General features: G+C 39.2%; 2 protein-coding genes across 2 annotated transcripts; both read right to left on the bottom strand.

Annotated features, from left to right (window-relative positions):
• Positions 1-279: 279 nt before the first annotated feature.
• Positions 280-2,070, bottom strand: LOC311133673 (homeobox protein Hox-C12a-like; the record flags this gene model as incomplete). Its single annotated transcript, XM_084167206.1, has 2 exons — positions 1,455-2,070; positions 280-518 (listed from the first exon to the last, which is right to left on the bottom strand). Exons 1-2 carry the CDS (start codon positions 2,053-2,055, stop codon positions 280-282), a joined length of 840 nt encoding a protein of 279 aa, XP_084023332.1. The 5' UTR covers positions 2,056-2,070.
• A 9,064-nt stretch (positions 2,071-11,134) lies between these two features.
• On the bottom strand, positions 11,135-16,790 carry LOC311133570 (homeobox protein Hox-C13a-like). Its single transcript, XM_084167077.1, has 2 exons — positions 16,100-16,790; positions 11,135-12,645 (listed from the first exon to the last, which is right to left on the bottom strand). The coding sequence occupies exons 1-2, from the start codon at positions 16,758-16,760 to the stop codon at positions 12,386-12,388; spliced, it is 921 nt and encodes a 306-aa protein (XP_084023203.1). The 5' UTR covers positions 16,761-16,790; the 3' UTR covers positions 11,135-12,385.
• Positions 16,791-17,956: the final 1,166 nt, after the last annotated feature.

Raw genomic sequence — 17,956 nt, 5'->3', positions numbered from 1 at the left:
ACATAATATAGGCTAGGGAATACTATACGCCCTTGCACTGTCACTACTTTAGAAACGTTTTATTCGATTCAAGGTCAGATAAATATATATTTGGTCTCTTGATTTGTTTCTCGAAATCTGTAGTGATAACCCAGATGCGTCCTCCTTCTTAAGGACGTCAGACTTCATACTGTGCATGCTATGCGATCGAATTTGATTACACCAAAATACAGTACGTTTCATTTAAAATACTGCCTGCCTATATTCCTCTCTCTTCTCTCTCTCCCCGCTCTCTCCCTTTTAGAAGAAGGACAAGGCCTGCTCCCTAAGCATCAATCTCTTCTTCTTCATCCGCCGGTTCTGGAACCATATCTTAACCTGTTGGTCGCTGAGGTTTAGGCGGTCAGAGAGCTCCCTTCGCCGCTGTCTGGTAATGAACTCATTGACCATGAAATCGCCTTCCAGCTCCGCCAGCTGGAGTTTGGAGTAGGGTTTACGTTTCTTTCGGGTTCGGGTGTGCATTGGGTACCACGGGGCGCCTGGAGAGGGGAGAAGAAGTGGATGGGTGTGCATGGATGAACGTATAGGCTCTATAGCCTATAGCTTGGCATATATCGCCAAGCTAAGGTAAAAGTCCTGCACTGCATCAATGGATTCTATAGAGCTGGTTATCAGTTTTTCAAAGCACAAACGTATTTTGAAAGCTTTTGTCATCAGTGTGAGCAGTTCCTGGCCCAGTCTTAAAGCAGACTAATTTACAACAATGAGTTAACATTCAGAGTAGAAAATGGACACTCAAACAAATTAGCTATATTCTACTACTACTGTTTATTATGTAAAAGGTATTTACAATTTTGAATTTCAGCAATGAATGTGTGGGGAGACAGTGGGACGTATGGCATATTTCTTGTAATTTGATTGTGGATAGACACGCTGTAATTCACATTAGTCTGTGTCACACAATGTTTACAGTGGCAGTTAAGGTCGTCAGTAACGGTAGTCTCACTCTCAAGCATGCAAGCATATCAAATTGCCAAAGGCATGCAAGCTAGAGTTCTTGTGAATAACAACATGTATTTTTTCGATGTATGATTTTATTTGCAACAAACTCTCAATAAACATGAGTCTATGTTTTTGCGGACTTTATCCTGAAATCATATAGGTTGAAATTGTAAAAAATATTGTTGTTTTGCTGGTATAATCAAGACATTCTCATTTTTACCACAAACAATATCGAGTTTTTATGGTGCTGTAAGGGTTTACTGGTGTGTAAAAGGCTGAGTGTAAACGAAAATATGAACCCTTCCTTGAATGCTTCCCCTAGCGGCGCTCACCCCAACATGCAAGCCTCGTGTCAATTCAGTATCCTAATAATTTATAAAGACAAGAAATAGGACTATCAACAAATCAAGAAATAAGATTTCAATGACAGAAACAAGCGTATAACATTCCATTGTTAACATTCAATAACTCACCTCCACCCGCTGCTGTGCTTGGTGCATGATTGCCAGGGGATGTCAACGCCTGAGCGATGCCTGCAGAAGCTTTGCTCCCTTCATTGAGCAGTGATGAACTGGAGTCAGATTCTAGGGATTGACAGGATGGCGGATCTTGGGTCAACTGCTCCGCGCCATAGTCGTACTTGGAAAATGTACCGTTGTTGCCCATCCCGTTGTGCAGTCCATGCTCCGTCGTTATGGAGGAAGAGGAGTCTCCTCTTGCCCTCTCTTCACGTTTGAGGATTGTGCTTTCAGCGCAGGGTTCCCTGTTGCCGACACCATTGCTGTAAAAACATTTGCTTTCATCTTGCCTTGTGATTTCACATGCACGGTTGAAAGAGGGATTAATGGGCATGGGACTGCTAAAGTAGGATTGAGGATATCCATTGCACTGCTCGGAAGGGGTCCAAGGGAGCGAGCATACATTGTCCCTTCTTGGGTAGGAGAGAGAGGGTAGACCCGCCAGTTGTCCCCCGGACGCTCTGAAATTGGGGAGGTAAAATGTGTCTCCAGTGTGGATGTTTACCAAAGGTCCCACAAACCCGGACCCGGGATTAAGAATATTATGCTCGCCCATTTCGGCGGGCCCGACCAAGAGCTTCTAGTTTATAGCGAACTGACATTTAACATAGTTAAACCGTGCGGCGCGCCTGATTGGTCGGACTAGGGTCACATGTCCTCACCAATTTGCGTTACAGAAGGTGCCACCCACTATGTCCATGTCTGACCAAACAAAACATTAACTTCTGTATTATGGGTTTCATATGCTTTTAAAAATAAATTTTATGCAAAAGAAAATCTGGGTTTGTTTTCTCTTTATTGCTTATTTGATTTCTCCTTATTGCTTCAAAATACTTTACTCTTTCATTTCCAAGTGATGCCCCAATCCATTAATATTAGGCTACAGGCCATATTGATCTTAGTAAAGTTTTCCCAGAGCCTGCTTTTTCTTTTTAATATGTCCTTTAACAGTTACAAGGCAGCTGCACGAAGGCCTGTAAGTGTTATATTGTTTTGCCCCCACCAAATATCTACCATTGTTGGGTGTGCATGCCCCACTCTATATTTAGAGCAAATTACAGATGAATTGAGTGTCATATAAAGCTGTGATGTTCCACTTTACGGGTCTGTTTTAGGGAACGACTGATGCTCACAGCCTCACTCCTCTCGTATTTACAGTAACGGGGTCAGTAAGTTGAAACCTTTGGCTCTGTAAAAAAGACGATCTGCAATAAGGTTATTTTAAGAGCAAATGATACTCGTGCTTCTCCGAGGAACAACTTCAACATATATCCTATTAAACGTTCGTGGCCATACATGGGTAGCTTGTTATAAACTATTTTTTAAATGTGGGTTTAACAAGGTGGTCGAGGGGGCTTAAAAGCGCTTCATAAGTCGAAATTAATCACAGTGCGTTTTTATTAATTGATTTGCAACTGAGCACCCCTGTCACAAACAAGTTGAGTAAAGTAACTAAACATCTGTATGATACTGAGAAACAAGGTTCACAGAGCAATGATAACATTTCATGGAAAGAAATGGCAAAATAGGCGTGCATTGAGCCGTGCGCTTTTCCATGAGGTGACTGGCTGGTGCAATAAGGAAAGTGTTCCATTGCCTCTAAATACAACAAGATGTAGGAAATGGAATTGAACTAAGACGTCATTTTTGGCTTAGATTTAGGCCTACCCACTACCCACTACCCACTTCTCATTTTAACATTCCTCGTGTATGCCTAATGTTGCTATTCTCGAAATTCCTGACAAACTTCACCGCTTTCTAATAATTTGCCTACTTGCCAAACGATAGCAATTACGTAAACTGTTAACAAAACATTGCTTATTATATAATTGCTAATGGATTACCATTTTTGTTACAGTGCAATACAGGCCTATGTGTGCATACTCCGCATCTGAGAGAGAGGAGTCGCTATTTTATCAATGTGTAATAAACCTGCCCATACATATCACTCCCCATAGAAGCCTTGGATTCTGCAGCAGCTTCTGCTATGCGACAAAAAAATAAATGATCGTGTCTGTAAGGATTCATATTCGCCAAGAAGGATGGAGAGAGGCCTAATATATAATGTCACATTTATAACTAACGTCACCTTTGGAAGTTGGCAGTGCATTTGCATGTGTATTTCACACTACATCTGTGAGAAAGAAAATATCACATTAGTCCCAAAATAAAGATTGTTGTTATGTATGGTACATTTAAATGGGATAATACCATCTTTGCATTAGAGTTATGGAAGGAAGGCTACTGAGGTCAGAAGGAGTTAAAATATAGCTAGAACACGTGCAATCTTTAATATTTGGGACATGTGAGTTAAAAAAGTGCCACGGGTCTTAAACTGCATATGCGATAGACATCCAAAGAGCACGCATAGCCTGTTCCAGCTGTCAATCCATGTGTCCCCTTTTTACCAATGAGATAAGACAATTGAAGAAAACAGAAACAATATCTGATCCCCAGGCTAGTATGTTTGTTTAGGGGTAAAGATAGAAATAGTCCAACATATAGGTCTACAGTAGGTCTACATAATGTGTATCTGCATATAGTGTTAATAAAATGTATGTTGAGCATTTGCGTATTATTATGTGACATTAACATAAAATGGATACTCAATTCGTTTTAGAGGTGAGAGCATTTTTAGACCTCACTGTTTTGAACTATCATCAGATACATTATTTACAAAAAATAGCACGGAAAACCCAGAGTATTTAAAAAGAATGTCGTGCGTAATAGACTACCCAAAAGGACCCTTTCCATAAACAAATGACTGCAAATACAAACTAATGAAAGACATGACATGGATTTCCAAGGCCTGTTTGTGGTCTAGTACTTATAACCTATTTTGTTCTGCTTCAAATAACTAATATAGTTTGTGGATCGTTCAGAACTACTTTTGTGTATGGGTCATTTGCCGTGGATTTTCAATGATCAATAGCGTTCGATTAGTTACGCAATCAGTTACGCAGAGTAGGCCTATATGCTGCAAAAGTTCCCAAAATGTTGTAGGCATATTATAATTATTATCAGAAAAAGACACCATCAGTCATCGACCTCCAGTAATCCACCGCTTCAGTCATTGCAAAGATTAGGGTACTAGGATGGCATTAACCAAAGTAGCAAGGGGTTTCTCATAATAACAGTTCATGATATCTAGGATCACTAACACACAGGCCAATACATAGTTGATGTTTGTGCTAATGTAGCCTATCTATTTCTCAGCGCACATAGTGCTAATCACAAGTTATGACGTTAAAGAACAGTCAGTTTGGCAAACACGGAAGTTACCTTGGTGAAAGTGAAGATAGGGCCTACCCATGTCGTATAATGACAGCCATTGAAAAATGATAATAACTACAAAACCTGACGCCTCGAAAGGAAGTAGAAAAAACAACATGATCACGTATATACCAGAAACGCAGTATTTAGAAGAAAAAAAACGCGTAATTTCTACTCAACACAAGACTCAGGAATCACATTTTAACATACAGTTGTAAAAAGGTGGTGAAACTTCCGCGTTTCTCTGACTCAAGTTCTTTCTTTCCGCTTTTTTACTGAAGAACGCTATAGGCCTACCAATTGGCGCTTCGGCAGTTCAAGGTCACTGTCTAGTGCATTGATGTCTGCTGGCTCATTGACACAACTGTCTTGGAATCTCTCGCCATGTCCAGACAGGGACAATAGCGTCAACAAAGAGCGTTTCCTTCCTTTGAGTTCGTTACAACATGTTGTCAAAGTTACAGCACCGTTGTGAAACTCATGAGATTCTTTTAAGTCCCCTAAAAAATCATCCTGAAGCCAAATATCTGTCAAACGTGTTTACATTAGGCTGCTATAGCTCATTCTTAGATGGTAGCATATAAAAAATATCGCACTTTAGTTATCTAATTGTTGATTTGCGAAGTTATATTTTCCCATCAATATATTAATGTTTTTGATATTTTTCGTGATTTTTCGTGAGAATGAAATTATATGATTATTCAGTCTATAGCCTATAGGTTTCGTACAGGCAACACCAATAGCAATATTAAATTGGCAATCTAAGAAACACAATTGGACACTGTGGAATGTAAAAGAAACTAAGGACTGCAACTTCATCAGAGCACTTGTTTGCACTTGATTGTTTCTTTTTTATTTCAACAACTTTATCAACAATCTTAACCTGAGTTTAACACAGATTACAAGGCTATTTTAAATGTAATCCACGTTTGATTAGTCTACAACTCAATAAAAACAGACCGTGTCAAATTCAAATGCATAACCTAACTACAAATTTACCCCACCATTAATGGCTTGATCTAAACAAAATGGTAATGTATCATGTATTATCGTATAAAGACAGCTAAAATAAACAAAAAGAACAGGGCTTAAGCAGTTGGATAAAATAAACAAGACTCAATTGAAGTAGGCTTATAATGTTTACTTTACAAGACATCTGCAATTCAGAATATGAAACTTGTATTTTGACGCAAGATCAACATTAACACACAATAACGGCTACTACATGGGCACAAAATATACTTCATGGGCATTGATTTTGACAATATTCATACTGAGTCAATTGCATCCTTACTCCAATCGATAGGGCTACATTACTTGGTAGGCTACATTTTGTTTACCCTAAACCCCGAATATATACAACGAATACATAGCCTAAAGACATTTTATATTTACCCAGAGCAATTAGGGTTTAAGTGCCTTGCTCAAGGGCACATCGACAGATTTTTCACCTAGTCGGCTCGGGGATTAGAACCAGCGACCTTTCGGTTACTGGCACAACGCTCTTAACCACTACGCTACCTGACATCACCTGGGCAATCTTCAAAGACTTTTGGAATTCTGTTTTCTATTTGTAGGCTATATGGCCTATATTACAACAGTCCGTGTGATTTGTTTTGTAAGGCACAACCGCATAATATGGACCCACATGCGGTTTTGCACTGTGATGCAAATCTCATAAATCTGTCTGTGTGTGTGTGGGTAGGGTGTGTGTGTGTGTGTGTGTGTGTGTGTGTGTGTGTGTGTGTGTGTGTGTGATTGAGTGTGTTTGTGTATGTGTGTGTGTGTGTGTGCGTATGTCATAAGGACTGCCGATTACCTGCCAAGTTATTAATCCAGAATTAATTATTACAATAAAAACTGTTAATCATATTTCATCACTAAATATTTTTGCTTAAAATAAACTATAATCTGCCATAATATCTTACAATATGTCCTACCCCTGCGTGTGAATGCGTCATCTGCAAGGAACGGCTGCAGCTATTTCTGATGTAATGTCAACTCAAACACAGTTCAGCTGTTCAGGATAAAGGCAGTTCTTCTGACTGACAAACTAGCTTTAAATCATGTAACATTACCACTGACACATGCTATAAAAATGTCAATTCAAAAAAATATTAATTAGACTACTACTTCAACTACAATTGATAAAAAGAAACAATTTCTGGGTGGGTGGTTGAGGTGGTTGTTTGGATTAGAGTAAGGCAATATGTGATAAAATCTCAGATCATTAAGAAAAATCATTTGATTAAAAAAACTAAAACGTGACAATGTTGTTCTTCTTCAAATTCTGCGCACCTATATACTGCAAAGGGTTAATCCATCCACTACTTCCTGAAATGTCCATCTATCCACCACCAGAGGCTGTCATCCTCCTTCTCAGCATGCCCACTTAGGACAGCACATATTCACTCACTCATACTCCGGCCGACTGACCATGACAGACGCCTTCTCTCTCGAGCTCTTTCCCTAGATCGGTCCCCACGGTTCTAATTTAAGATATTGACTCACACGAGTGGACAAAATCCCTGTTTTAATGTAGGCTAAATTATATCATGTAAATTATGTAAATTTTAAAACATGAAACCGATGACAAAGTATGAAAAGATATTGAACAAAGAAATATAGCCTAAAATGTGAAGATATTATCCAAAAACTAGCTACATTGTGGACTTTTAATTAAGGAACACCGTTCAAATGTAGGCAGGCTATAAGTGAGACAAAAAAAATACAGTATTACGGTGTAGAGGCCCTGTGACTTGAAATGTAAACAAGCAGCTCAACTACGTGGTTTACCCGGACATAAAAAACGGATATTTGTCAAAAGCCATTTACAATTTTTCGATATACCTAAATGTGAAATTGAAATTAGAGATGATCTAAGTAATACGGATTACACACAGCTCAGAAACGTAATGCATGGGCCTAAACATTAAAAACCTCAACTGAAAATATAATCCATTTTGTATTATATTACATTGGATAAGTGAATGCTACACTATTTTACGCACAACTAAACACGTGCGTAAAAGGCTCACTATTTCCTTAAAATGTTTGCCATTTGTTCAGGAATAGTTTGAAATGGTTGTGTGTGTGACTTATTTTCATTCTAGAAATGTATATGTAGATTTTCAGATATTTGGTCTATAAGAGCAGTCATCGAAACCAAGCAAGAATTAGGCCGTGCTATTCCAATCTAACAGTCTATCAAAAGTGTGCTCTAAACGCCTCCATATGCCTATGATTGTATAATTCTCTCAATATCTTCCAAAGAAAGAGTTTTCGCTTGCTATTTAATATGAAACAAAATAACAAACCAATTAGTTTCGAAGCTGCCTGTCTTCACAAAAAAAAAAGGCTACTCCTATTACATAACCTTTAAGGTTGTCTTCTACCAGTGCCATATAGGCTACTTCATGAACTTGTGGAAGCAAAATGAGTGATAATTCATAACCTTGGCTACTGCACTACCCAAAAATACGACCATAGGGGTGCATGCACACAACAATAAATAAAGTTACATCTTAAGAGGACAAATGTCATGGCGCTAGGGTTAAATATTCTCTTTCCTATTATTCAAGTCCTAAATCTTAAACGGAGCAGGTATACACTCTTGATATAGCCATACAGTTCTGCACATTGATGTGAACTCAAGGTATAAAAACAGCTACATACCTTCAAAAATGATGTTATGGGCCACGTCTGTTTTCCTTTAAGGCAGATGCACAGCTCATCGCAAGGAGCACACCTTAAATCTCGACTTTAAAAGAACGCTACAGCTCAAACTTGTCGGTGTCAAACCTGATGGACTTGCAAGACGTCAATGGTCTGTCTACCTGTTACACACGCTCAAAATACGACACACTCCCTATGATGACTGTGTAAGTGTGCTGTATAATTTAAGGTCTGGAGACCGGGGCGAGATTATTCTGTAAGACTGTCAGGCAGAGAATAAGGAAAAATAATAAGAATAAGAAATATAAATGAAAGACAGAAACTGATTAAAATGGACGGAATTTGGGGGTGATATCAAATAAGCATTGACAGTATCCTCTTTTATGGAATGCTAGCGATAACCTGTCTAGACTACAACAAATATTATATTGCCTTGCAAACAAATCGCGAGGCCGGTGCCCACCACCCATCCCACCAGAGAAAGGAAGAACAACCTTCCCTAGTTTGCTATGCACGAGCTGTTGTTATGTCAAGGTCAAATTGACTGCATAGTCATGGTCAAGGGTAGCCAAGAAGTGACGTACAGACACAAAAGACGAGGAGCTCTGAAGTTACATTATACAAGCCCAAAAACTTCTGCTAAAAGTTAATTTAACAAAATATCCAGCAACAGTTATGTCAAAACGCCTATAGAAAGGTTTGTCCAATTTCATAAATTGTACCTGCGTTTGGTCGGATCTCTTCATACCAGCAGCCAAGGCCTAAGATTAAAATTAGGACGGATTGTTGCGTTTTAGAGAGTACGGGCTATATTAATAATCAACACGACTATGGCGCAGATTGGGCTACTATTATGGGCTACCAAGCCTACCAAGTCAGCTAATGAATTTTGCTACTAAGAACAACTCAAGATATCTTAGATAGCATATTTAAAGATACGTATAGCCCAATGATTGATCCCTCAAGCTTATGTGCTCTAATCACACCTCATCCACAAGCAATTTTACCAAGTATTTAGTTGAGATTTGAAAATTAAACCATTAGGATCTGTCAATTCAGATAGGAGATGCTTCACGCAGTCTTCACACGCAACTAGTAGCTTCATATCCGTTTACACCTTCATTTTGAAGTGGTGGGCTAGCATGTCCACTAAACGTTTTCCACAAAAAAAGTGCATTAGAGACACAGATGCAGGATAATAGAGTTGAAATATGGATCATTATGAACCTGTAAAATAAAGTATTTTTGAATGTTGATGAAGAAATGAATAGCCTTACGTGTCTTAGTGTAAAATGCACCGTATTCAAGAGATATATGCTACACGAGGGTGACTATTTTACGCACAACTAAACACGTGCGTAAAAGACCAATTTTCTTAAAAAATATTATCAATTTATTCACCAATTGTTTCAAAACATTGTGACATTTCCATTGTCAAATTTAGATTTTTAAAAAGTGTAGGCTATATAGGCATATATAGGCTTTAGATAATGTATTATAATTTTACAAATGTAGGCTATAAGCGTCATATGATAATCTCAAAATAGTTAATGCCATATATTGGAACACACATTCATGAATTAATTACTGAATGAATCAGATTGCTGCGGAGACTAAAAACTGAAACAGCTACACGACATAAGATTTTTTCGCCTACTCTTAAACTGACTAAAATCTTTGTTAATAATCTACACAGACAATTCTTCTTTCGACACAATACTTAGCCTATCATTCCATTCTGACAGAATCATATTCAGAATATGTAATGCAGTTCATTTAGTTTTCACTGAGATATTTTCACTTAACTTATAAACAATTGGTGAATAAATTGATAATATTTTTTAAGAAAATTGGCCTTTTACGCACGTGTTTAGTTGTGCGTAAAAGGCCAATTTTCTTAAAAAATATTATCAATTTATTCACCAATTGTTTCAAAACATTGTGACATTTCCATTGTCGAATTTAGATTTTTTAAAAGTGTAGGCTATATAGGCATATATAGGCTTTAGATAATGTATCATAATTTTACAAATATAGGCTATAAGCGTCATATGATAATCTCAAATTAGTTAATGCCATATATTGGAACACACATTCATGAATTAATTACTGAATGAATCAGATTGCTGCGGAGACTAAAAACTGAAACAGCTACACGACATAAGATTTTTTCGCCTACTCTTAAACTGACTAAAATCTTTGTTAATAATCTACACAGACAATTCTTATTTCGACACAATACCTAGCCTATCATTCCATTCTGACAGAATCATATTCAGAATATGTAATGCAGTTAATTTAGGTTTCACTGAGATATTTTCACTTAACCTATAGACCGACTAAACACAGTTTTGAAAGTGATTTCTTTGGCATGACAATCTTCCAATATGGAATTGAGATAGTAAGGAAGTTCATTTGTATCAGCTGGTCCTGAAGTAGATCGACTTTTCGGTCTTGAAAGCAGAATTAAAATGATATGATGAGGACAAAGTCTGGATTGGGAATCTAGAATCTAACCAATAGTCATGGAACATTTTTCAGTTTAGGGGTTCTTAACAATTTAGTCCAGGAGTAGCCATGCTTAACGACAGTGAAGCTGGTTGCATGCAAGTTCAAATAGGTAATGTTATCATATTAGGTTGTGGCCAATTTACGGCACTTTATCAAACGATTCCACTTGAACATGTGAGGTTAGACTGCTGTTTATTTACCGAATAAGAACATTTCCCAACATGCATCATAATAGCCTAACTATAGTATCAAAATAGGTTATTATTTCCATTTTTGGATTGGGGTCCATAATTTGGTTACTCAAAAAATGTTCAAATGCTTTTCTGATTTGCAGAATATTTGGGCATTCAGTCTTAGCTCTCATGTACCAACTAATTGTCAATGCACAATCTACAATCTATTAATCTACAACATCATATACAGTGACATTGCCCACTGAGCACGGACGTCAATTCAACGTAAATTCCACGTTGGTTCAACGTTGTTTCCACGTCGATTCAACCAGTGTGTGCCCAGTTGGTGAAGACCTCAGACAAAGCTAGATAAAAGAGTAGACATTAAGCTATAAAACCAGATAAGTGGGAGACAGGTACAGATTAAGGGTCATGCCGATAAAATAGAAAACAGATCAATTTGATCTTGTTTGATCGTTATATTTATTTATTTATGAAACATGTTTCCATTGAGTAAATTTCGATCAAGCGCCACACCACAGTTCAAATACTGCACCAAATAAAAGGAATAAAACGGCTTACAATGGGAATGCACAGCCCAAATGCAATAAGACTTAACTCACTATACAAACAAAATGGTAAAAGATTCTGCATTAATATGCAATACTTTTTAATATTCTTATACTGATTACAATCATTCCAGTTGCATTACAGAGACATATCCTTCACTGACAAAAATGATCAAAATATGAGAACCATAAAATAGTCTGTAGCAATTTACAACCCCTGTCACAGGAGACAACCTTAAATATGCATGGCACTGTACAATAGACAATAGCAACCTTGCTCATTACCTTGGGATCAAACTAAAACGGCCATATACAATATCATTGAAAAGTGAGATCATTCTTGATGCGTCCAATACCTGAAAATGTCTGAACAAGATCACTGTATGAAATCTCCAAAGACCTCAGTTTACTTTATCAGCCACAAACGTCCGTAATTTATAGGTCTGAGGCTATACTAACAATGCTGGTATTGCTTTTGATGCTCCTGAAAGGATGTGATCGTTCGCTCCAACCAGTTTTCATTAAATCTTCTGTATTTCCCCCCAGTTTATTTCCAAATAGGGAGGTGAGATTAAGTTTGTGTTTTGCAATGCATCATAGGTGAGAATTCTGTCAATATAAATATTGAGCGTTTCTGTGATAAAAAAAAGTATTTGAGTTGTCATGCCAGTGAGATTGGACTGAATCAAGTGGCATGCATATGAGAGCTTGATTTAGATTTACAGACAAATTTCTTCTCCTTCACCCGCCGGTTCTGGAACCAGATGGTGACCTGGCGTTCGGAGAGATTAGAAGTGGCAGATATTCGACGTCTCTTGTCTTTGGTGATGAACTTGCTGGCTGCATACTCTTTCTCTAGCTCCTTCAGCTGGATCTTGGTGTAAGGAACCCGCTTTTTGCGGCCTCGTCTGTAGCTGCTGACCTCTGGTTGCATAGGGACGACATCTGAGAAAAGAAGGGCATAACACACTGAAAGGAAGGCAAAGAAAACAACAACTGTTAGCCTACAACATTTGAAAATGAGGAGAAACAATAGGAAATATCGTTTTTTTATTTGATTTTATTACAGGCAGAATACTGTGAAAGCACCCAGCACTGGATTCTGATGCATTGCATTTAAATCATTGCATTTTGTGAAGTTCATGGTCCCACGTAGATTGAGCAGGGCTGGGCTATAGGCTACTTTATTAAGATGGGTCTAAATGTTTGAGGTAGGCTACGGTTAGATGTCAGTCATTATGGTATAGTTATGTCAAAATATACACTTCATGACCAAAGGTGTGTGGACCTGGCTCGCAGTTGGCATTCCGATTCATCTCAAAGGTGTTCGATAGGGTTGAGGTCAGGGCTCTGTGCAGGCCAGTCAAGTTCTTCCACACCAATCTTGACAAACCATTTCTGTATGGATCTCGCTTTGTGCATGGGGGCATTGTCATGCTAAAACAGGAAAGGGCCTTCCCCAAACTCTTGCCACAAAGTTGGAAGCACAGAATCGTCTAGAATGTCATTGTATGCTGTAGCGTTAAGACTTCCCTTCACTGGAACTAAGGGGCCTAGCCCGGACCATGATAAACAGCCACAGGCCATTATTCCTCCTCCACCAAACTTTACAGATGGCACTATGCATTGGGGCAGGTAGCGTTCTCCTGGCATCCGCCAAACCTAGATTTGTCCGTCGGACTTCCAGATGGTGAAGCGCGGTTCATCACTGCAGAGAACGCGTTTCCACTGCTCCAGAGTCCAATGGCGGCGAGCTTTACACCATTCCAGCCGATGCTTGGCATTGCTCATGGTGATCTTAGGCTTGTGTGTGGCTGCTCGGCCATGGAAACCAATTTCATGACGCTCCCGATGAACAGTTCTTGTCCTGACGTTGCTTCCAGGGGCAGTTTGGAAGTCGGTCGTGAGTGTTGCAACTGAGGACAGACGATTTTTACGCGCTTCAGCACTCAGCGGTCCTGTTCTGTGAGCTTGTGTGACCTACCACTTCGCAGCTGAGCCATTGTTGCTCCTAGATGTTTCCGCTTCACAATAACAGAACTTACAGTTGACCGGGGTAGCTCTAGCAGTGCAGAAATTTGACAAATTGAATTGTTGGAAAGATGGCATCCTATGACGGTGCCAGGTTGAAAGTCACTGAGCTCTTCAGTAAGGCCATTCTACTGCCAATTGTTGTCTCTGGATATTGCATGGCTGTGTGGTCGATTTTATACACCTGTCAGCAACGGGTGTGGCTGAAATAGCCGAATCCAGAAATTTGAAGGGGTGTCCACATACTTTTGTATATATAGTGAATCATCTAAAATGTCGAAATGACTTAGGCCTTGCCAAGCACATCTCCCGAAGTCCTCAGACATGGATGTACATTGAATACTGACTTGCTGGCTATGCATACCATGATGACCATTTAGTCCAAACATAGATATGTAACCTATGCATAAAAATGAAATTGGCATACTGACAGGAAAACACTGCGAATATTAAGCCTTAATAATAAGAATTGGAGCTATGATTAAGCAAGAAGGCCCCTCGGGGTGTGGGGGTGTGGTTTATGGCGAATATACCAAGGCTAAGGGCTGTTCTTAAGCACGACAGAATGCGGAGTGCCTGCATACAGCCCTTAGCTTTGGTATGTTGGCAATATACCACAAACACCCGAGGTGCCTTATTGCTATTATAAACTGGTTACCAACGTAATTACAGCTGTACAAATCAATGTTTTCTCATACCCGTGGTATACGGTCTGATATACAGTACCATGGCGGTCAGCCAATCAGCATTCAGGGCTCGAACCACCCAGTTTATAATGTAACTTGTAATAGGTTGGGAATAGGCTGGGCAGCTAATCCTATCTATATTAATAGTCCATGATTTTAAACTTGAATGCAGCTTCAATTGATGTAATAGAGCTATATAAGAAGACATCACATCCCATTAATTTGATCATGCGGATGCGTTGTGCATGTGCACACAAGCTCCGTAGGTTGGTTTGTTAACAGTCCTATCATAGCCTATTTATTATTTCTACTGAGTTTTATTTCAGCGTGTTTTATTTAAGAGCGCATCTACAGCAGAGATTAGATAAAGGACTATTTTAATGAGGTCATGAACAACATTAGGAATGGTTAATAGGACAGTCGAACCAAGGACAATAAAAAATAAAACTGTACAGTCTATTTCAAAATGTTTTACTGTTCAAACACAGTAGGTATATTCTGTGTTATGGGCATATAGCCCCAATACTACACTATATTACAATAGGCTATTGACTGTATTGGCCTACGGCAAGTAGTCATACAAGCTCCAAATGTCATGTGTGTCAACGGTTTACTAGATTGTGAATGATAAGCCAATCAATCTAGGAATCCATGAGCTATTCGTCAACAAGGTGGTATTCCGAAATTGAATGTGCTATTCAATAGGGGCAATCGGCCTCATTGTCTCTCTGCTGTTTATATAACGCAGTGTCACCACATAACTAACGGATCAATTCGGTTGAACTACACAATTTATACATGAAAGGTTTCTAAGGCTACTTATAAAATGTAAACAAAACTGAAAATGCATTTTTCTATTCCTGAATTGACTCAACGCATCCATAGCCTTTGGATAATTTATTTGGATCTCTCTCTCTCTCACACACACACACACACACACACTTCAACGATCCTAAATTGAGTCACCCTTGATTACCATTGATTTGACAGTGAATTTGAAAAACTGAAAATAAATATGCTCGCAATTGCAAATTGAGAATAAACACAAGGCGTGAAAATGGCGAGCTTCAAGGCACCACTCCCTGTTGTGACTAGATTTACTGCACTGAGCAAATATCTGTTATTTTATCCGGGAGGGCAACGGTGCCCTGCTCCAATCCATAAACCTCATTGTAGGCTACTATAAAATCAAAGGTATTGTTTTTGCATTGTTTCTAGTCCCATATCCGGCTATTGAAAAATGGTCTCTTCTCCGGAATTGAACGCAAAGATGAACATAAACAAACCCACTACCCTGTGGTATCATGCACTTCAAGTGCGTTATAGTCATAAGCTGTTTTATATGACAAGGCTATACAAAGGAAACGGGTTTTTAATAAATAAATAAATGAATAAATAAATACAAGCAAATGTATGTCAGGATATTTCGATCCTTTCTTAGAGATATATATTTATTTATTTTTATGACATTTTTTGCAGCGGTGTCAACAATTTGTCAGCGGTAGGCCACCACTGCTAAATGAATATAGGGGAAACACTGCACACACACATACACACTTTTGGTCCTGTTCGTCTTAGTGTAGTGCCGGTAACACTAACAAGTGTGAAACGTAAAAACCACTTGGTATTATAAAACATTACATGAACCGTCCATTTCAATAAAAGTGAAAATGTTTTCATACCTGGGAATGGAGATTTCCAGAGATGTGTTGACTGTGTTTGCTCTTTAGAACAGTACACCTGTCCGTCCCAGCCATTAGATAGAGCCCAGTGCTGATAGCCATCCATGGGAATCAAAGTCTCATGTCTCGGTTCCGGGTGCGCACTGATACCGGGAACCACAGACACGTCCAAGTAACCCGGGACAGTCTGGTACGAGCTGGCAAAACTCGGGTAAAAGGCGAACTCCTTTGCCCTGCTTGACAGCTCTTCCGTGGGCAGCGCCGCGCTGGGTTCTGTATACTTCTCGGCAGGGTGGTAAGAGCACGGCTTCTGCTGCAAGTTAACGTTGTGCGAGTGTGACAACCGACAACCGTAATAAGGGCTTCCGAACGGGTAGCCATAACCCAGGGTGGCGCTGGAGGAAGTCTGAGTAGCGGGGCAATGTCGCCCTGTATCCTGGGAGGGTATGTCCGAGTACACAGAACCCTGGTGGCTTAGGCTGCCGGAGTGTCGTCCCAACGCCGAGTGCGAGATCAGTTCCCTGCAGTGAGTAGCAGGACAATTTCCGCTTAGTCCCTCCATGGATTGGTTTTTATTCTGATTATTTTCATTCGGGCTTTTTTCATATACGTACATCAACGTGTCCGCCCAGCATGGATGCAGAACCAGCGAAGTCGTCATATCACTGGTTGCGGATGCTTTTTAAAAGTCGACTACTCCAAGACCTACACCTCATCTCCAAGCACATTTTTTACGCATGCGCATGCGCACCGCGCAATGCTCAAGTGTCCAGTTCATTATTGAGACCCTAGGATCCGCCGACACGTGATACAATAACGAGACCGACACGAGCGTGTGCTGTGGGGGCGAGTGGATCATCCCTTTAAACCGCCTGGTGTATGTTTGTTGATTGCAAAGTCCAGCAGATACTCTCATTGGCTTGGGTTATCGGAGGCAAGTATCCTTAAAGGGGACATAAAACATGCTCAACAGTTTGAAGGTGGAGGAGGCCATAATCTTCATATTTTACAAAACGGAAACGTATTTAATCAAAACCACATAACGTTGGCGATGTTGAACAATTCGCCAGGCCAGTGATACTACTTAGATACGTGTGAGGATTTTCGGTTCTTGATAAGGTAAAGATTAGGCTTGTTGAGCGTATTTTGGTCTAACAATATTTTGATGTAATAAAATAGGCTAAGGTACATGAATTATAGTCTAACGTTTTGAAATACAACATTTAGCAACCACCAACGAAAGGATAGGCTACGTTTGAGTTTAAAAATGTACAATGTCTGTAAAGAAAACCTTAGTTTGTTGGCTGTGGGACATTTATAGGTAGCATATGACATCAAACAACAACAGTCTATTTACTCAAAATGTATACTCTTACCAGAAAATGTAGAGTGCAGCATAACACACCACCCTTCAAAATGGGGTTGTAACCTATAGGAGTTTTGGTAGGAATTATATTTTTCTTGTGGTAGGCTCTGTCAATGGTAGATAGGCCTATCTGAAACGCTCTGATAATTCTCAATGCGTAATGACAGCTTAATTTATTTAACTTGACTGACATTTTTCAATGTTCAAATTCTAAGACATGTTTGTTTGAGTCTAATAATGATTGGCAGGCCTATTTACGTTAATGTAGCCCATTATTGTAGCTTATATGTAGGCTAATAGCAACATTTGCTTTCTTCCAATAGGCCTACCACTCTCAAACGAATAGGCAAATACAATTGACAGAAGAAACTAACAATGGAAATAATAAAGACATTAAATATAAAATAAACCTCTCTCCACGGCACAGAGAAACCACTTTGTTTTGCTCGTATCCTTATGCGCAGTTGGATACTCGGAAATAGTGGTTTGTT

Source organism: Coregonus lavaretus, assembly GCF_964263955.1.
Source record: "Coregonus lavaretus genome assembly, chromosome: 8".
In the NCBI taxonomy this organism is placed as follows: Eukaryota; Metazoa; Chordata; class Actinopteri; order Salmoniformes; family Salmonidae; genus Coregonus; species Coregonus lavaretus.
Note: the sequence above shows the minus strand (reverse complement) of the source record. Positions and strands in the feature narration are given on the sequence as shown.

Bases quoted from the DNA above. Each gene is read 5' to 3' on its own strand.
- LOC311133570 (XM_084167077.1), bottom strand. From the start codon at position 16,760: ATGACGACTTCGCTGGTTCTGCATCCATGCTGGGCGGACACGTTGATG. The intron at 12,646-16,099 runs GTATGAAAACAT...TTCTTTTCTCAG, and splicing joins CTGGAAATCTCCATTCCCAG to ATGTCGTCCCTATGCAACCA.